The sequence below is a fragment of the Penicilliopsis zonata genome, assembly GCF_001890105.1.
Source record: "Penicilliopsis zonata CBS 506.65 unplaced genomic scaffold ASPZOscaffold_2, whole genome shotgun sequence".
Lineage (NCBI taxonomy): Eukaryota > Fungi > Ascomycota > Eurotiomycetes > Eurotiales > Aspergillaceae > Penicilliopsis > Penicilliopsis zonata.
The window spans coordinates 1413725-1431991 of NW_019208912.1; the positions used below are offsets into that span (position 1 = coordinate 1413725).

The 18267-nt window shown below is 53.1% G+C and overlaps 9 protein-coding genes across 9 annotated transcripts; 6 read left to right on the forward strand and 3 right to left on the reverse strand.

Annotated features, from left to right (window-relative positions):
* Positions 1 to 581: 581 nt before the first annotated feature.
* On the forward strand, positions 582 to 1358 carry ASPZODRAFT_139402 (hypothetical protein; the record flags this gene model as incomplete). The annotated part of the gene is made up of 3 exons (XM_022724551.1): positions 582 to 700; positions 769 to 936; positions 1004 to 1358. 3 exons carry the CDS (start codon positions 582 to 584, stop codon positions 1356 to 1358), a joined length of 642 nt encoding a protein of 213 aa, XP_022584581.1.
* Positions 1359 to 1661: 303 nt separating this feature from the next.
* On the forward strand, positions 1662 to 2950 carry ASPZODRAFT_149498 (hypothetical protein; the record flags this gene model as incomplete). Its single annotated transcript, XM_022725490.1, has 4 exons — positions 1662 to 1760; positions 1840 to 2248; positions 2313 to 2857; positions 2915 to 2950. The coding sequence occupies 4 exons, from the start codon at positions 1662 to 1664 to the stop codon at positions 2948 to 2950; spliced, it is 1089 nt and encodes a 362-aa protein (XP_022584582.1).
* Positions 2951 to 2962: 12 nt separating this feature from the next.
* Positions 2963 to 4525, reverse strand: ASPZODRAFT_1100493 (hypothetical protein). The gene is made up of 4 exons (XM_022720989.1): positions 4252 to 4525; positions 3666 to 4157; positions 3473 to 3595; positions 2963 to 3419 (listed from the first exon to the last, which is right to left on the reverse strand). Coding segments are annotated over exons 1-4 (993 nt in total). The 5' UTR covers positions 4254 to 4525; the 3' UTR covers positions 2963 to 3043.
* A 978-nt stretch (positions 4526 to 5503) lies between these two features.
* On the reverse strand, positions 5504 to 8288 carry ASPZODRAFT_128683 (hypothetical protein). Its single transcript, XM_022722088.1, has 4 exons — positions 7388 to 8288; positions 6390 to 7322; positions 5886 to 6324; positions 5504 to 5833 (listed from the first exon to the last, which is right to left on the reverse strand). Exons 1-4 carry the CDS (start codon positions 8021 to 8023, stop codon positions 5634 to 5636), a joined length of 2208 nt encoding a protein of 735 aa, XP_022584584.1. The 5' UTR covers positions 8024 to 8288; the 3' UTR covers positions 5504 to 5633.
* Positions 8289 to 9262: 974 nt separating this feature from the next.
* Positions 9263 to 10696, reverse strand: ASPZODRAFT_128685 (hypothetical protein). The gene is made up of 2 exons (XM_022722089.1): positions 10592 to 10696; positions 9263 to 10436 (listed from the first exon to the last, which is right to left on the reverse strand). The coding sequence occupies exons 1-2, from the start codon at positions 10684 to 10686 to the stop codon at positions 9278 to 9280; spliced, it is 1254 nt and encodes a 417-aa protein (XP_022584585.1). The 5' UTR covers positions 10687 to 10696; the 3' UTR covers positions 9263 to 9277.
* Positions 10594 to 11285, forward strand: ASPZODRAFT_128686 (hypothetical protein). The gene is made up of 2 exons (XM_022722090.1): positions 10594 to 10995; positions 11052 to 11285. The coding sequence occupies exons 1-2, from the start codon at positions 10831 to 10833 to the stop codon at positions 11274 to 11276; spliced, it is 390 nt and encodes a 129-aa protein (XP_022584586.1). The 5' UTR covers positions 10594 to 10830; the 3' UTR covers positions 11277 to 11285.
* A 1518-nt stretch (positions 11286 to 12803) lies between these two features.
* Positions 12804 to 13276, forward strand: ASPZODRAFT_128690 (hypothetical protein). Its single transcript, XM_022722091.1, has one exon. The coding sequence runs from the start codon at positions 12966 to 12968 to the stop codon at positions 13146 to 13148; it is 183 nt and encodes a 60-aa protein (XP_022584587.1). The 5' UTR covers positions 12804 to 12965; the 3' UTR covers positions 13149 to 13276.
* On the forward strand, positions 13272 to 14388 carry ASPZODRAFT_128692 (hypothetical protein). The gene is made up of 2 exons (XM_022722092.1): positions 13272 to 14147; positions 14217 to 14388. The coding sequence occupies exon 1, from the start codon at positions 13295 to 13297 to the stop codon at positions 14033 to 14035; it is 741 nt and encodes a 246-aa protein (XP_022584588.1). The 5' UTR covers positions 13272 to 13294; the 3' UTR covers positions 14036 to 14147; positions 14217 to 14388.
* Positions 14389 to 15556: 1168 nt separating this feature from the next.
* ASPZODRAFT_149502 (hypothetical protein) lies at positions 15557 to 18201 on the forward strand (the record flags this gene model as incomplete). The annotated part of the gene is made up of 4 exons (XM_022725491.1): positions 15557 to 16045; positions 16122 to 16219; positions 16270 to 17040; positions 17097 to 18201. The coding sequence occupies 4 exons, from the start codon at positions 15557 to 15559 to the stop codon at positions 18199 to 18201; spliced, it is 2463 nt and encodes an 820-aa protein (XP_022584589.1).
* Between the last annotated feature and the right edge of the window lie 66 nt (positions 18202 to 18267).

The following is an 18267-nucleotide window of genomic DNA, read 5'->3' on the forward strand; positions in this document are numbered from 1 at the left end:
AGGTAATAGATGGGGTAGTGTATACCCGTCCTCATAGAGTAGGATCTTTTTTCGACTGTCGAAGTACAAACGTACCGCCATTTATTATGTTCGAATCTTGCCCACGGTTCTTATGTCTGTACAACGTAGCCGCATGACGCCAAGGAGGGGGGTTGGGCTGGGCAAAGCCCCAGGCCAGGATGCAGAGACGTCTTATATCGGTCAGTTAACCGCTGTGGCAGCTGGACCGCCGCCTCGGTATCCAACGATCGTTTCACTCTTCTCTGGGCTTTCTAGCGCAGTCTATTTTTGCAAGCTCTTTATTCATGGTGTCGGACTATTTAAAATTACGGGTTTACCCCGTTGCCGTCTTTTTTGAGAGAGAGAGAGAGAGAGAGAGAGAGACAGAGAGGCGGAGCGGAGGGGGATACAGGCACTGAGGCACCCCTGCCAGTCACCTGAAGGGCTCCTGTGCGCCTTACCTCGCATAATATCATTGTATTACACTACTCCTTCGCCATTCTGTTCCTCAACTTGACACGTTCCAAAGGATTGCGCTCTACTTCGAACGGTTCTGCCTTCTTCTGGTTTCCTTCAAACTCATGCATTACGCTCAGTACTACGAGCTGCAACCACAGCTGCCACGGATCCGGCTGGAGAGAGATGTACCGTGGACATGGAAACTGCTGGCGACAGCCTCGTCAGGGTTGCTGTTGATAGGGTAATGATCATAGAGCGCTGACGTATGTCGTATCCTGGATGCTGATGATATCTATCTACCCTCTACAGGCTACTATTATTCCCGCTGGCCGTGGACGGCGGGGCAAGCCAACATACCAACCAAACGACGGTGACGATCATCGCTTCCGCGTTGGCAGGAACAGCGTATGCCTCGTCGGTGGCTATTTTGTTTTTTCAAAGCCAGAGTCCGAAATATCTCCTCCATTCAGTATTCATGTACGTCTTCACTTTCACTTTTTACTCATTGACGAACAAGTACTTGATGCTGAACATCTTCTGACAGCCCCTTCCTCCTCTCCAATCTGATCGGCCTGTTCAATCTCGTGGTGACTCTTGCCTGTCGGAATCTCTTCCCCCTGACCCGCCTGGGCGTCCTGGTCATCGCCCTTTGCGGCACGTTCGCGCTGTTCTACGCCAGCGCGGCGGCGCTGGTCTCCGTCAACTCCGGGTTCTGCTTTGGTCCCCGCATAGGACAGGCAGGAGAGGACAGAACATACCTCCTCAGTGACGAGGAAATGCAACGGCGGCAGCTGCTAAAGTTACTCCAGGAGAGAGGAGGCGTGGACGTGGCGCCCAGCCCGGAGGTTGTACACGATACCTTTCACATTGAAATCCCGCGGGGTAGTGCTAGCTACTGATGGGATGTGTACTATACATTATGCTGACGATTATGCTTATGATATGGAGTTACAGGTATAGTATTCAGATGCTAAAGCACTACCTAGGTATTGTTATACACTTGGATAGAAGAATAAAATAATGCATGTATAAAATTAGCGCGTGGAGCCTCGGCTGTTTCCGGATCAGGCATGGCTCGAAACATGGCGTCAACATCTTATTCTTATTATCTTCTACTGTAGTCCGTGGTAGATTTATATTTGGACAATCCCTTTCTTTCACTGCTTTTTCTCTCTATCTTCCTGCAGCACCTATCTCTCAGTATGGCGAATAGTACGCTGTTCGACCCTCCCCCGCTGGACGACTCCAAGGCCCCCATCGAGAACGTCCTGGAGCTAACCCCTGTGACTGATTTTGGGCAGGTAGGCACTCTTTCAACTTATCCATATATATATCTATATCTATAAATCTTGTCTTTCTTTTAATTTCTAACAAATATAGGACGTCTTCACAAATACACGCCCCCTATGGCACCCCCCCGGCGCGCGCGGGATCTACGGTGGCGCCGCGATAGCCCAGAGCCTCTCCGCCGCGATGCGGACGGTCCCCGCCGATTTCGCCGTGCACAGCATGCACTGCTACTTCGTGCTAGCCGGCGACTCTGCGATCCCGATCTTCTACCACGTCGAGCGCGTACGGGACGGCCGGTCCTTCGTGACGCGCACGGTCCAGGCGCGGCAGCGTGGCCGCGCCATCTTCACCACCACGTTGAGCTTCAGTCGGGTGAACAGCGGGGGGGAAAAGATGCTCGAACACGCCGTCCTCAAGCCTGGGGTTCCTCTACCTTCTTCTCCTTCTTCGGAGCCGGGCGGGGGGCCGTTTGAGGTGGTTAAAGCGGGGATAGTCAATCGTACGTACACAAAAAGACATATCACAAAAGTATTAATGATAATGTTGATGTTAATGATTCCAAGGGAACGGAGAACCAGCGGATAAGAAGATCCGGTATCTGTTTCGTGCTCGAGGTCCCATCTCCTCGGCAGGCGGATACCAAGCTCACCTCTCTGCCCTGGCGTATATCTCGGACAGCCGGTTCATCGGCACGGTGGCTCAGGCGCATGAACTCGCGCGGTTTGCGTCGCCCGCGGAACTGCGCAAGTTCCTCAACGCGCTCAAGAACCCCTCCGATCTCGACGACGAGGATATCAAGCGCGTCCTCGCCGAGTTGAAGGAGGAGGAAGCCGTCGATCTCCGCCACAGACTCCAGGGGCATCTGGACCGTGCGGAAGAGGAGAAAAGCAAACTCCAGCCCGGCGCCGCAAACGAGAATAAGACCCCCCAGATCGGCATGATGGTCAGCCTCGACCACTCCATCTACTTCCATAATCCGCGCGCTTTCCGCGCGGATGAATGGATGGTCTCGGAAATGGAGAGTCCCTGGGCGGGCGAAGGGAGGGGGTTGGTCATCTCCAAGATCTGGGCGAGAGATGGCACCTTGATTGCCACGTGTACCCAGGAGGTATGTTCCTCCTCCCTTTGACATATACTATTCACTGTTTCCATACTAATCTTCTAGGGCGTGGTGCGGTTAAAACAAGAGTCGAAGATATAATTAACTATGATGTACATTCTCAATGCTTTTAATTTTAATTCAGATGGCCACCATGCATGTCAGAAAAGCAATATACCTAGGTCCTGTACTCCGTTAAACCTCGATGTTTTTCAGGCTGCAGTACTCGAGAACCTTTTTCCCCCAAACTGGATACCCCTTATACTCACCCACGTATTCCGGCCAGCTCTTCATCTCGCGCGCAAAGTTGCGCAGTTCGGCATCCGGCAATTCGTCCAAAGTGGTGAGCACCGTCTTGACGCCGAAGAGGATGGCCCCCGTGCGCGGCAGACGGCGGAAGGTCTGGCGCTCGCGGCGGATTATGATCTCGTGTGCCGTCGGGTCGAGAGCTTCCTCTGACAGGCCCTGGGGGCGGTACAGTGTTTCTAAAAGGTTTTCGTCCGGCCGTCTCACTTCAACAAAGTAGTTGGAGCGTTCCATGGGGGATGTAGTCGTCAGCCGAGAGAGAAACCTAGAATATTAGAACAAACTTTTCGGAGAGTATTGGATCAGATGTTTACGCACTTGCTTACAGAATTGGCAACCTGCTGCTGCCACAATGGCACTGGAGAGTGCAGCCGGGCAATGGTCCAGCCAATACGTTCGTCAACCGTCCATCCAACGGGGAAGAGACTGGCACTAGCTGCTCTAAGGTTGGTTAGTGTCAATATACCGACAAGAATATATATATATATATATATAACAGAAATCTACTTACAAATAGTATTCTCCATCCTCGTTGGTCATGAGAATACTTAGATCTTCCATGGTAAGCCTGACGGCCACCTCGAGAGCATTTGCTTTATTCTCCGGCCCGTAGGAGAAAGTCTCGCCCGTGATGGTATTATGAATGGTTTGTTTCTCGCCCGTGGTGACAAAGACCTGGCCGAATCTGTGGTTCAAAAAGTCCACCACCTCCTCGAGAGCCTCGTAGCAGCCGTCCAGCGACTCTGGCAGACACTGGAGAACCTTGCTCTTCTCCTGAGCAAGCAGTTGTGACCTGATGGCATGTTCGGCGAGGTAGTTCTGGTCGACAGTCAACCAGTTGGCCACGTCCAGCCGGCGGATGTCCATCATGACACGGTACCGCTCCCGCCCTCGGATGGGCTGCGTGGGGTAAGGAGGAGAGAGAGTAGTAGTAGTAGTAGTAATAGTAGGAGCATGTTGTTTGTCTTCCTTTTGGTCATGATGTCGGCGAGAGTAGTACAGCCTGTAAAGACCATGGGTCAGTCCGAACAGCACGGACAGAAGAACCAGAAACAGTAACGGCATGATTATGAGGGTAGACAGTCAGGAAGCTTGACATTTGATAGACTTCCCCCCTTCTTCCCCCCCCCCTTCCTTACTACAACATAGATTATATAGTCACTTCCAGAGACTTCACTGTGGGTACTTTGCCTGGCAACTAGGTAGGTACCTCGCAAAAGGGTGACCTCACCGTGTCCAGAACAATTCTCAACCCTTTTTTTTTCAGGAATTGACTTCAATTACCGAGCTGATCGGATCCACCCCCGCAAGTCCAGTGACACACCACATGACGAGCTCAGCTGTTTAGAACACAGTGGTAGGATGTGAGAGGCCCTACGACGTAGAGCCTAGACAGGTGTTGGCAAGGAACTAGACCATCGAAAAAACCCGCTGAATAATGGGTCCTCTGGGGCGCGAATCGCCCACGTCAAAGTCCGTGCTCCTGTCGCGTGAGCGTGGCTGAAAGGGCAGAAAACATCCCTGGCCAACAGCTCTCAGGGCTTTCCTGCACTTCCGGACTCCGAGACAGGTACTATTCGATCCTCGATTAGACTGGAGGGTTCTTGAATGGCCACGGAACAGGTACTGGGTACTTGGGCCGACTTGCAAAGAAAAAAAAAAAAAAAAAAAAAAGACAGGTCTACTCACTGAAAATCCCGTCGGATTCATAGACAACTGGAGACGGACTATTGATCACGATGCTGGATCGGCGATCCACTCAGCCGCAATTCTCGCGGCCAGCGCGCTTGCCGCGGTGTACGACAGTAATTAAGTAATGGGGATGGAAATGCCCTAAGCAGTTATGTGTCACTCTGTTGCCTGATGGGGTGCAGCGAGAGTTGATCGGGGAGGTAGGCGAGGTTGAAGAGGTGAAGAGGTGAAGAGGGGAGAGGTGAGGAGAGGAGAGGTGAGGAGAGGAGGAGAGGAGGTGAGGAGGTGGACTTAGTACTACATAACACATGAGAAATGACTGCCAGGTGACTTTCTAGCTAGTATTAAAAAGCAATTCTCTTCTATTACACTTTACTTGATAATTATACATTATGTTATTCTTCAGAATCAGTTGTTCCCTACGTTGGTATTCTCAATGACTACTCCTACAATATTCAGTATCCAGCCAATGGTAATACTATTGGTAATAGTGAGACATTTAGTCCTACAATGCAAGAATTCCAGTTCCTGAGCCATTTGGAAAAACAGGCATAGTAATCCTGTGGGTATAATATCAGGCTGAATTAGGTACTTACTCCCTTACTAGACAATCTACTTGGTAGAATTCAAGACTACTCATGCCATTGATCATAACTGCTTATCCAAATGGTATCTAACTGACGCCATGATGACGAAAATTGAAAGGAAGAAGAAGAAGAAGAAGAAGAAGAAGAAGAAGAAGAGGAGAAGAAAAATGCTATATACGAACGCTTGAAAGTATGGCGTATCATCGGAACTTTGCTCGGCATCGTCCCATCACCTCTCCCTGGCAGACCAGCTCGGCGCTGAATTCGCTACCGTCCAAGGTGAGGTAGATGTCAAAGTAGACGCGGTAGAACGTGCCTTGCGGCGTGTCCATACGCTCAAAGTCCGTCTCGAGGTTTTTGCGTGAAAGGTCGGATGTCAATGTCACGACTTCTTTGATGCCTGTAGATGATTAGATTGGAGTATATATATATATATGTTCTTAAAAACTTACGAGGATCTTTGGTGTACTCGGGGCACACATCTTCGTCACACGCATACAAGATATCCTCGTACATCAAGGTCGCCCCCGGGGCGACCTGGCGGAAGAAGGAGACCTTGACCGGTTCGCCGATCTTGACGCGCTCCCCCTTCTGCACGAAGATCTGGCGGGTATACTTGCACCGATCGCGCCCGTCCAAGCTCGGAACCCGGTACTGCTCTGGGTGGTACCCTTCCTTGAAGGGCTGCAGCGTGGCCATCAGGTAGTGCCGCCGCGCTACACGGTGCGTGATCACCCGCTCGGTGATCCCTGCCGTCACCGCGCCCTTGACAATCGCCGCAACGGAGTCCATCGGCCGCACCACCTTGGACTGGTACTGCGGCGGTACGTGCAGTTTGATCTGTTGAAATAGGTATTCCGATGCTCCGAATCCACCAACCACAAGGACGTTCTAGAAAGTCAGTATATGGAAGGGAACACTTCTAAATGAGGAAAATTGATAGAGGGAGATAATACCTGCAACGATCGGCTTTGCGCTTGGATAGCGATGATTTGGTTGCGGACCAATTCGAGAATCCGGTTGACAACCGGCTCGAAGCACTGCAGGATTTCCTCGTTGGTGAAGGTCATGTAGCCCTCCTCGATGCCAGCATCCGGGAAATCGGCCTCGATGCCGACGTCGACGGCCCACTTGGAGCCGTTGTTGCGGAAGTCGGCCTTGATGCGGTTCTCAAAGTCCATGATGCACTTGGCGTAGACCTTGCCCGCGGTGCGCGAGCCATCCGGCAGCTTCATCTTGCGGATCTTGGCGCGCAGGATGTTGCTGAAGTTGCGGTTGAGGGCGGTCGAGCCGCACGAGTCGCCGGAGCCGGCCGTGCACTCGGCCACGCTGAACGGCTGCTCCTCCTCCACCTCGTAGGCGATCAAATCGACGGTGCCGCCGCCGCAGTCGACGATGAGGATGGCATCGCCGACCTTGAGGTTGAGCAGGCCGCTCTTGGCGCAGAACAGGGCGGCCGCCTCGGGCTCGGAGACAAGCGTCAGCCGGTTGTCGTTCTCGTCACGCAGGAAACCCGCCTGGATGGCGGCGGAGCGCGTCGCAGCCTTGCCCGCATCGTTCCAGATGGCGGGGACGGTCAGGTAGTAGCGGATATTCCGCTCCTCGCGGGTGAAGACCTCGCCGAGCGTCTTCTGGAGCTGGTTGCGCATCGCCTGCCGCAGCTTGAACAGATAATCCGCCGCCACGTCGATCTCCGACTTACCCGGCGGCAGCGGCGGCAGGTTGATGGGGTCGATGTACGTGTTTCCGGACAGCATCAGCTGCAGTTTGAACCATTCCACCTTCTGCACCCCATGCTTGGGATACCCGGTCGGCGCGAGCGCGTCGGCAATATCGGGGCCCCAGCCCACCACCTTCTGATACTGATCATAATATAACACGGTGGGAATCTGAAAACGAGACCATTAGTCTTCTTCCGCCCAAAACAAGATCCAAATTCTGTGTGTCTGTATACCTTCTGCTTGGTGTGTGTCCCCGCACCCGGCCACTCGGTGATGATATCTTCCCTCGCCTCGTTGTTGGTCGCAAAGGCGTATGCGACGCCGGAAAACGTTGTCCCGAAATCGATCCCGACGATCAGCTGGGCCTTGCTGCGGCCGGCGCCCTCCACCTCGGAGACGGACGAGTTGCGCAGGCCATACTGGGGCTGACCCATGGACTGCATCTGACCCGGCTGCATCGGATACCCCGGGGGTGCGCCGACCCCCTGAACACTCTGCGGGTTGTTGAACTGGACGTTTGGATTGATAGCGCCCGGGTGGTGGGCGAGCTGCTGCGTCTGCTGCTGCTGCTGCTGCTGCTGCTGGTGGCCGCCGGGCGGCATGGGGCTGGTGGGACGGCCGTAGCCGCTGTAACTCGGGGGGCGACCCAGGGTGGTGCCCTGCTGTTGTTGAGGATTCATCGGCAGACTGGTACTCGAGGAGCTATGGCCGGAGGGCGGTGATTTGGGCACCGCAGAGCCGTTGGTGGAGGGGACGAGGCTGCTGGGCGAGGCGGCGGTGGCCTGGGCGGGCGGGACTGGGCTGGCGCTGTGCTTGTTGCGTTTCGTCCCAAAGGAAAAGTTCCTGAACCGGGAGCTCATGAGGTCCATGAATTGTCAACGAGGACAAAGAAGGCGGAAGAGAGAGAGAGAAAGAGAAATAAAGAGGGCAAGGCCGAGGGGAGAGGGAGGAGGGGAGGGGAGAAAGAGAAAGAGAAGCTGGGCTCAGGTTGCAGTCCAAGTAAAAGAAGCGTAAGCGGGGTGCGCCCTTTGAGGGAGACAGGGAGGAGAGAAAACCAGCACTCAGAACAGGGAGAACAGGGAGGAAAGCAAGGCAGCAACAATAAAGAAGAAGAGAAAAAAAAAAAAAACGATGCAAAAGACCTCAGCGACACAGTAAAAGATTCAACCCAAGGTTACTAATAATAATGAATGACGAGCAAGCCAAAAGGCAGAGAGTAAACAGCAGACGGTGGATCTGACGGTGGGCGGAGGAACGGCCGGGTTTTAGGCCAGGGCACTGCTGAGGCTGAGTACAGACAGGATTCGGAGGCCTGGGACGGAGTACGGAGCAGGCTGGAAATAGATGTGAGGATTCAAGTTGGATCTTTTTAGTAATGGGAGTCGAAGAAATCTGACGGTCTCTGTCTGACAGGTTGTTTCTCCTCGTGCTGATAAGATGACAGGATGGGGGACAGAATGCGGAGACTGTTTTGGTATGGTCAGTACTGTTACATACGGTATACTACCGTACCTTATGGAGTACCTAACTACAGTAGTTACCTAGCTACTGTAGTACTCCATAATAAATTAAGAGTATACTACCTAGGTAATAACTAACTACTACATAGTATACTCATGTAGAATCAATAAGAATCAGTCATAAAAGAAACTATGCATACAGTAGAGTGTACCTAGTAGTACTAGGTAACTACTACCTAGTACCTGGTTGATCCGCAATTCCAGGGGCCAAATCCAACAAAACAAACCAGGCAACAAACCAACCTGAGTGAATACGGAGCGTTGGTCTATCCCTCGAATTAGTCGCTTAGGTTGGTTGTTGCACTTGAGTCCTGGCTACAAAACACTGGTAGTTCAATACCTACTAGAGTCGTGTTTCTCTTATGTAGTACCTACCTACCTAATACTCCGACAGGGTCTCTACTCCGTACTGGGCCTGATGCTAAAAAAAGCTGGTCGATTCAGCCACGGAACCACGAAGCCGCTCAGCCCTGCGGTTCTTTGTTGCGGCTGACAGTACGTTTTGTATGTACATTACCATACAGCAGACTCACTAAGGTAGGTACCTCCTAGTAGGTATAACTACAGGAATGCTTATGTAGGAACTAGTAGGTACCATCTACTCTATTGTTTTCTAGCTACCCAGTATGAAGGCCTGTACAGATTCAAAAGCATACTATCCCTGTCCTGGATATATCCACAACTCGGCCGCTCGACCGCTGCCTGGCGCTGTTCGAGACGGAACCCCATCCGTTCGATGAGGTGGAGGACTTCTTCTTCGGTCAGTTCGACACTCCCTGGTTCGCCGATTCCTTGGTCACTGTGGCTGTGACCATCACCATCATGTTTGTGACTACCTCTGTCCTCAAAGTGCCATAGAAGAGGCCCGACGTTAACCCACACACCTCCTGGCTTCAGACAGTGCCGGATTGCCTCGAGGTACCGGATCAGATTTGGTGCGGTGTCGATGAAAAATACCGTCGCAACGGCATCAAAGGCCTCCCGTTGGGCTTCACTGCTGTACAGAACCACAAAGTCTGCAGCCGACATGCTCATCGAACCGAAAGCAGGGATGTTGGTATTCTCCGAGGTTTCTGCTGCTGCTGCTGCTGCTACCATCTCCGTCGCCGGGTGCACGTCTGGAATCTGTACGACCTGTAGCTGTTGCTCGCGTGAGTGCAGGTTCGAAAAGTGTAGGGCAAACGGGTAGAGCGAATGCTGGCGGGGACCCGCAGTGTGATTCAGCACCCAGCTGCTCGCCAGGAGCTGGTGGTAGGAGATCTCGTTGCCCTCGGCGGCAAAACCGGCGCGGCAGAGCTCGAAGACGAGACGACCCAGCCCGGCTCCCGGGACGAGGATATGAGTCGAGGATCGCACGCCGGGGTCGAATTCGGCAGTCAGGGCGCGCAGCACGGGCTCATAGCATACCGCGCGTTCGGGAGCTCCCTCGGCGCTCCAGTCACGGAAGAACTGGCGGATGGTGGAATGGGCCTTTTGCACATCCGCGGCAGTGGCCGTGTCGTGCCAGTTGGTGGTGGTGGTAGTAGCCTCTTGCTTTGGATCAGTCGATGGATCCGCGGGTAAGCCAAAGGACTGTAGGCCTGTGGCGAGGACGGCGTCTGCGATGTCGGCGTTGACATCGATAGCGTCGTCCACTCTGTTCAAGGTGTCCAGCAGGGAGAAAGGAGCCTCGGCGAGCAGCTGCCAGTGGGCCGAGGGGAGGGCGTAAAAGGCCTGCCGGCGGCGATGGGTGGTGTTGAGATGGGCTGTTCGACGGTATTGCCTGGTCTGTTAGTTGAGTTCTAGTATTAACATCAAGAGAAACAGCCATCGAGTGACAGAAGTGACAGTCTTGTTCTGAATCCTTTTTCTTCCGGCTCCTCTCTTATCATCTTCACCCCTCTTTCTTATCAAACCTTCTCTCTCTTCTCTACCTACCGGAAAGAATCCAAGGCAGCAAAAAGCACCCGTCGCTCCTCCGGATCCGCAAAGGGATCGAAATCGCCCGCCCAGCTCGTCTCGTCGTCTTGCATTCTGTGTGGTGAGAAGAGAAAGTGCTATGGTGCTACTGTTATCTGGACACCGTGCTTATGTAATCACTCCACTTCACTTCACCTCAACAGATACTCCGTCGATACTGGAATAAAACTACTCTGTCTCGAGATAATTACTTCATCATGCCGACACATGAGATCTCCTTTTCCCTCCCGAAAACCCCCTACACAACCGCCCACGCCCAAGTAACAGTGTTCCCCAAATGTGCGCTCGTCTTCCTTGCCACGACGGCACCCGGCGACACGGCGGTGAAGCCGATGGGCAGTTTCGTTTACTCGATGCCAGACGTGGGTATCCTACATGAAAATACTAGTATATACCGTATATGCTGATTTTTTTTCAGAAAAACTTCTCGTCTACAACCATGTACTCTTCCAATAGTGTCGAGTACGCGACGCGGGTATCGAAGATCCTGGCGCGGAGGACAGGCCTGCCGGTGTACGTGGGATGCAGTATCGATTCGGCTTCTTTGGGGATGACTGTCGAAGAGGAGATGGAGGGGTTGCGCCGGGTGGTGGAGGAGTGCACTTCCTTGATCCAGGAGAATAGAGTAGAGAAGAAAGGATAGAGAATAGTAGGAATAATGATTTTGATCTGTATCTTGGACAGAACCACATGACAGGCAACAATAAGAGTACAGCTACAGTATTACTATTTATTAACATAGGAAGATAGACTATTATCTACCTAAGAGTATAACTATAGTATAGTAATTAACTATATAGTACCTTATATAGTATCTGCCGTGAATGTGGGGATAATATAAAGACATGGCTCATTTAATCACATGTTTGGCAGCCTTAGGGCCTAGGCACACTATATAGTGCTGATTACTTTGAATAGTAACTGGTAGCGTAATATGTCCCTTGTCTTTGAGAGGTTGAATACTGCGCAACATGATCCTAGGCATATGGCCAGCGCGAAGCCACAGGGTTCAGATCCACAGAAGAACGATGCAAGAAGTAGTTACTCTGTATATCAGGTAGTACTCCGTACATATTGACCAAGTTTCTCGGGTGATTACCTCAAGTATGGAGTAGGTCTCCGGAGTAGCCATCCGGGAGCAGTAACGAGTCCGGTAAGCGAAGCTTGGGAAGCATGACGTGGCGGCGGACAATGTCCGTGAATGACAGTGCATGAAGATGATTGGCTGTGGACTCGCTGGACTAGTCTGCGAACTAACCCACGGTGGACTAGTGGCAGCCTCGGTACGGAGAGCCCCGTGCAGAACTAGTCCCGGGAGGGATAGTACTGCCTTTGGTAGTGCCATCGGAAAATTGGCCGGAACATACCGAGCTTAGTCAGTCCTTACTACATTGATTACCTAGTTAGTTATACTTGATATAATTGATACAGTATAGTGATAAATATACTACTAGTAATTTGAGAAGTAACTAAATATCTCTGTTTCTATATAGTAGTCTACATGATTTATATAGAGGGATGCCCTAGAACACTTCTGTCTGTACTTGACCTACGGAGTACGGAGTCGCCCACTAACCACTACCCGGAGAGATCCTCGGCCGTTTCACATCCGAGCCAAATCCCGATGGAGCTGATCGTCTCGACTTCTCGTGGCAAGCGTCCTCCACTCGGTGCTGCACAGCCTCTGCCGATCTCGGATAACGAGTAAGTGATGGAGTTAGGGATTATTACAGGGTACAGAGAACTCTGTCTATCAAACAAAAAGAAAAAAAAGAGAGAGAGAGAGAGAAAGGAAATAGATAATAATGACAGATAAGTTAATATTTAGGAGAATGTAAATGACAGCATAAGGTACAGGACTAGCAGTAGTAACTAGGCAGTTCCAAGGTTCTTCGGTAGTAGATTACTCTAATATTGAAAATCCGGGTGATCCCTTGGATACCCTGTATTTTATTTCCGGTCGTTCGGATGCCCTCGTATTTTAAACTGCCAGATTAGGGAAGGTTAAGGTATGTGCAATATAGTAAATATTGAACCAATTAGAGAGCTAATTATTGATTCCTATTGATTCGATCTCTCCTGATCGGTTCCCCAGGTGATTTCTTTGGCAGTCTCTTGACGATTCTTCGATAAGTTCTGAGGCAATTTCTCAGGTGCCTCCTTAATAATACTCTCAAGTAGGATGTCAAATATCCATCATGATTAAAAGGATACGGCCCTGCTACTACTATAAAATACAAGGTCTCCGAGGGAAGATCTATATGCTGTATAAATCAAGTTCAAGGAGAGAAGACTGTCTGGTCCGTGGTTTGACCGCCTTCAGACAAACGTCATGGAACCTTCGTCGTCGTCATGGAAAGCGCCAGGCTTCGCAACCAGGCATTCCAGATCGTGGGCGGCACATGCGCCCCCCGCCCGTATCAGCCGCAGAAAATCGCATATCGAGTCAAGGGGGGTTAAGAACCATGTCAGCGACGAGCGTCGGTTCGTCAAATCAGTCAAGTATCTTCTCTGAGGCGACCAAGCTGCGGGCTAAGGAGATGAGCGGAGATCTGTGCTGGGCGTGCCGCAGTGCGTCGCCACAGGTGTGTCATGTCATGGCGGAAGAGGACCGTCAGGTAGGGTATCTGAGGGGGGGGGGGGGTGTATATGTTGAGATGAATGGTACTGATCGTGAGGCTGCAGATACAGCTGTGGAAAGACCTCGGGCTAGTAAACTACCAGCTCACCTCAAGTTTCAACGCAATTGCACTATGTCCGAACTGCCATTGTCAGTTTGACTGTGGGCTAGACCCTGGCCTTGTATTTATACCGACCGACCTAGCGTACTTTCTTGATTTCGAGGTTAAGGATCAGGAGCGGCGACGCCAGGCCGCAGCCCTTGGGGAGGTGCTCCAGCGCCAAGTCCCCAGCGCCGAAACATATCGACTTCATCAAATCACCCAAGGCAAGGTCGCCGCCAATGCTATCGGCGGGCTCTATCAGCCCGTGGTCCTTAAGACATATATAATGATTGGGTCTCCCTTTGATGTGACGCAGTTTCTTCAGCGGCCACGTCAGTGGCATGGGGCTCCATTAGCCTGTCTTCGCCGAGGTTTCCTGATTCTAGGAGGTGGACGCCTTGGAGCGCTCAGTCGTGAGCAGCGACTGGATCTACAGCGTCTTCGAGACCTCTACTTTCTAAGCGACAAGGAAGGTTCGGTCGACGAGACCAGAAGGCGGGCGCACCCCCAGACTGCGACGGCAGAAGAGGAGGGGTCGGAGCAAGCAGAGCGACAGCCCAAACGCCAGGACCGTGGCCTCGATGAGCACGACCAAGGGCAGCAGCCGCCGTTTTGGGAGCTTGGGCCTGAAGTTACGGCCGAAGATGCGATTCGCCGCTTTGGGCCCCTTATCACCTAATCACCGATGATTTTCAATGGGATTTGGGGGGGTTATTTGGTGTTCTTTGGTGTTGTTAGATCTTCTTCTGTCGGTGTTTCTGGGTCTCTTTTGTTGTGCTGGCTATACCTATCTATACGCAGTTAGATCTCGTTTCCAATTCTCGCGGCCTTTTTCATTCTGCAGGCGGGAATATCCATACCGTAGTCCCTGTACTTGAACCTGACCCGGTCTGCCAGTTGGTGACTCACATCTCCTCGTACAAGGGATCTCCCTCGGCCTTGACAGGGTCCTTAGCTCACTAGCTGACTGATATAGTATTGAGTTGAGACAATGAACAAGTGAGACATTGGAACGATCTAGCCAAAGTACCGATAAAAGGTTGCTGAAGGGAAGTACCTAGGAGAGAAGTTCCCGTTGACATATGCAGGCCGCAGGCGGGGTCAATCGGCAGAATTCAGTAGAATAAATCAAGCCTGATCTTGACTTGGTATATGGAGAGATAATAGTGTGCGACACTGGCTAAGAAGTGGTCTGTGTTCTCACAAACCTTTGAGTAGTAGTATAATTTCAGAATTTCTATCAGTATACTCTTTTTCTAGCTTTTCTCAATTGGTTTTCCACTCTGTACTGTGACTGTGACAAACTAAAGAAGATCAGAAAGAAGATTGTAAATCAAACTTACAGTAAACCGGTAATTCAAACTTACAGTAAATATATCGATTTACAGTAGTCAGTACCGTACCTACCCTACCGTAGTTACTAACAGGTAGTCTATTGGCCCTCCCTCGTCTGGGCCTCGCGATCATCGCTTGCCCTCATTATTATTACTACTGCTGCTGATCGCATTGACGGTCCAGCGGTCCAAGTGGTCCACTCTTCAGTCATTCTCCGGGATTGTCTGAGAGTCTCCTGACTAGTGAGCCGCTTTGAAACAGTGAAATTGAGTCTCAAGATTAATTCGCATACTTGAGCCGGAGGTGAGCTACATACAGACCTACTCAACTGCCCTCAGTGTCTGTTCATCCAGTTCGAATTTCGTCAGTCGAGACATTTATCTGTTTCTCTCCTGCTGATTATCATCACCTTCTAGCAACTACTCCCTCGCTACTCTGGTTGATCGTCCCATCACCACGGCTGGCAACGGTCAGCCTGTTTCGCCACCACCACCGCCAGAAACCTGCCCCGGTTGCCTTCCGCCCTCGAACACTTGCCTGCTTTTCCCTCTGCTGGTCTCGCTTGGCCTTCGTCTCTCGTCCCTCGTCTCTCCTCAACTCCCTCCCTCTCGGCGCCGAGCTCGAGCGCCCACATGCTCACGGTCCCTCGGCCGTCCCTGTGTCTGTTCGCCAGCCGCCCCGTTGCGACTCGCTCTCCTTCCCCTCCTCCGGCCGCCCGCTCTCCATCACCCCAACACAACCACAACCACCACCAACACCAACAAGAGATCCTGCATTCCATATTGTTCGCAGCTACCCAACGATCTCGTAAAATAATCCACGGCTTTCTCATGACGGCAGGCGGGCTGCGTACAATCCCTTCGCCATGCAAAACCCCTACTTTCGTCCGCCACCGAGCCATCCCCCGCCGCAGCCCGCCTACGAGCTGCCTCCCGTCCACCATGCGGTCGCCTCCCACGCACAACAACCGAATCCTTCTTCCTCCTACCAGCCCTCTCCGTTACTCTCGGCGCCTCCCATCAGACCCGATAATGCCCTCAAGATGGCTCATCTGTTGCAGCCGATGACGCCCCAGCTCCCGCCGCCGCCCTCCATAGCCAATCCTGCTGCTGCTGCTGCTCCGCCGCCGCCGCCGCCGCCGCCGCCTTCGTATACCCGCTCCTACGATTCTGCCTCAGGCTCCCCTGCCGAACGCTCGTCGATGCTTCCAGAAGCGCCGTCGATGGCAAATGGAGGCATGGCCCCGAGCAACATGCCCCCCAACCCAGGGACCGGCCAGCCGCCGCAGAAACGTGCCTATCGCCAGCGGCGCAAAGATCCCAGCTGCGACGCCTGTCGTGAGCGCAAAGTCAAGGTACTCCTCTCGACCGCCGTCCCTGCCTTCCTCCTCCCTGAAATTGACGCCCGTCGCTCTCTTTCTCTCTCTATAGTGCGACGCCTCCGAATCCACCAGCTGTACCGAGTGTACCAACCGTAAGGTCCGCTGCCAGTTCACCAAGGAGACCAACCGGCGCATGTCATCGATCAAGTAGGTTGCAGCTCTACCACTATTGGTTTCATCTATTAATTTTATCCCAGACAAGTCCAGGATTTGGAGAAACAGCTGCTGTCGACCAAACAACAACTCCAGCAACTGCGTTCTGGTGTCCTGCGCGCTGAGAACCTCATGGACCTAGATCTCGACCCCAGCGGCCAGCCTATGCTCAAGCTCCCCGACATCAACCCTCGACCAACCCGCCGCGCACACACCCCCATCGCCCAGGATCTGGCTGCCGTGCGCCGTAACGTGCGCCGCTATGCCCATGGCCTGTTCACCGTCCCACCCCCGTACCGCCAGCCGCCTTCCGTCTCGTACGTGACTGATTCGCCGGCCTTGCCGCCCAGGAGCACGGCGGACTGCCTGCTCGCCACCTACTACGCGAGTGTGCACGCCATGCTGCCTTTTATCCACTGGCCCAGTTTTGTCGCCGAGTACGAACAGGTCTATCGCGCCGGCACCTTGCAGGGCCGCCCGCGCGAGTGGGCCGCCTTGTTGTTCGGCGTGTTCGCCTGCGGCGCGATGCACACGCTGGACCCGGGAAAGCTCCGCGACGGCCGCGAGTTCATCCGCATCGCCTGCAGCGTCGTCGACATTTGGCAAGACAATTTCACCCTCGATCAGGCCCGCTGTTCCCTGCTCGTCAGCATCTTCTTGTTTGAGGCCAACTCGCGCTCCGCCAGCTGGGTCTGGATCGGCTCCGCTGTCCGCATCTCCCAGGAGATCGGTCTCCATGTCGAGTCGGGTCCCTGGTCGCCCCTTGAAGCCGAAATGCGCCGCCGATTATGGTGGGGGCTATACGCGTGGGATCGGTATGTCTTTCTCTCTCTCTCTCTCTCTCTGTGCTTTCAGGTATACTAATCAACAGACTACTTGCCCTCGAGATGGGAAAGCCGGTATTGATCAACGATCACGACTGTGACGTCGACCTGCCGTGCCCCGTGGACGAGCAGTACCTGGGGGAAACCCGCTTGCCTGAGGCCCAGGCGACCAGCGCCCTGCTGGCGACGATCCACGTGGTCCGCTCGATCGGACAGCTGGTTAAAACCCTCAAGGCTCCGATCATCAGCGGGGCGACGATCGAGACCTTTGAGCGACATTTCAACGCCTGTCTCGCCACATTCCCCGTCGAGTATCACCCGAAATCCGAGCAGCCGCTCGACCCACGCGCCCTCGCCCCGATTGCCAGCCTGCAGAACGCACGTTTCCTTCTACACCGGCACAATTTCTCGCCTTTGTGCCCGACAGAGGGCCGCCTGTCGGCTCTAGACTACTGCCTATCCACGGCGCTGGATACGACAAGGTTATTATCACGATGTATGGAGATTTCTTCTCCAACATCACTACCTTCTTCTTCTTCTTCTTCTACTACTACTATCACTACCACTTCTACGACGACAACAACGACGACGACGAATACGACGACGACGACGACGAATGACTGGCGTTCCTCCCTAGCCGCTGCCGCGTCAAGCATGCTCTGCACGCACATCTTCCGCTGCACGCTTCTCCTGCTCTTCCGGACCGAGTATGCGGCCGCGCAGGTATGCGTACAGGCCCACGCAGCGATTGGGAGCGCACGCAGCATCAACACCGCGTGTGGGCGGTACATTGCCTTTTTTCTGCAGTGTATTCTAGAGCGCGGGGAGTCCTCCGATCCGGACCGCGACGAGGAGATGATGGCGTACATGTCGGGGGATGTGCAGGGGACGGGCGGGGGCTGGATCTGGTCGGGGGAGTCCGGCAATAGCACCGATCTTCATGATGCAGGAGTCCAACCGCCAGCGCAAGACAAAGACATGGAGGGGATAGAGGATGGGCCGGACTGGGAAGGGTGGGACTGGGTGCAGCGCACCGTGCAATACCTCCACGAAACGAAACAGCGACGGGACCCGGACCTGCTGGCTCCGGAGGGATCTGCTCGACGATCGAGCTCATCTCATTCGCGGATGACCATAGCAAGCATAATCTGATTGCAAGCCTGCAACATACATACTGATACCCATACTAATTACCAATAATAGTATATTATTTCTCAA

Excerpts from the sequence above, each read along its gene's own strand:
- ASPZODRAFT_128685 (XM_022722089.1), bottom strand. The coding sequence starts at position 10,686 with ATGCAAGACGACGAGACGAGCTGGGCGGGCGATTTCGATCCCTTTGCG. Across the intron at positions 10,437-10,591 it reads GCTGCCTTGGATTCTTTCCG|GCAATACCGTCGAACAGCCC; the intron begins GTAGGTAGAGAA and ends CTAACAGACCAG.
- ASPZODRAFT_1100493 (XM_022720989.1), bottom strand. Across the intron at positions 3,596-3,665 it reads GAGGATGGAGAATACTATTT|AGCAGCTAGTGCCAGTCTCT; the intron begins GTAAGTAGATTT and ends AACCAACCTTAG. Across the intron at positions 3,420-3,472 it reads GTTGCCAATTCTGTAAGCAA|GTTTCTCTCTCGGCTGACGA; the intron begins GTGCGTAAACAT and ends CTAATATTCTAG.
- ASPZODRAFT_128683 (XM_022722088.1), bottom strand. The coding sequence starts at position 8,023 with ATGGACCTCATGAGCTCCCGGTTCAGGAACTTTTCCTTTGGGACGAAA. Across the intron at positions 6,325-6,389 it reads CGCAAAGCCGATCGTTGCAG|AACGTCCTTGTGGTTGGTGG; the intron begins GTATTATCTCCC and ends CTGACTTTCTAG. Across the intron at positions 5,834-5,885 it reads CGAGTACACCAAAGATCCTC|GCATCAAAGAAGTCGTGACA; the intron begins GTAAGTTTTTAA and ends AATCATCTACAG.
- ASPZODRAFT_128690 (XM_022722091.1), top strand. The coding sequence starts at position 12,966 with ATGGAACCTTCGTCGTCGTCATGGAAAGCGCCAGGCTTCGCAACCAGG.
- ASPZODRAFT_128686 (XM_022722090.1), top strand. The coding sequence starts at position 10,831 with ATGCCGACACATGAGATCTCCTTTTCCCTCCCGAAAACCCCCTACACA. Across the intron at positions 10,996-11,051 it reads TCGTTTACTCGATGCCAGAC|AAAAACTTCTCGTCTACAAC; the intron begins GTGGGTATCCTA and ends ATTTTTTTTCAG.
- ASPZODRAFT_128692 (XM_022722092.1), top strand. The coding sequence starts at position 13,295 with ATGGTACTGATCGTGAGGCTGCAGATACAGCTGTGGAAAGACCTCGGG.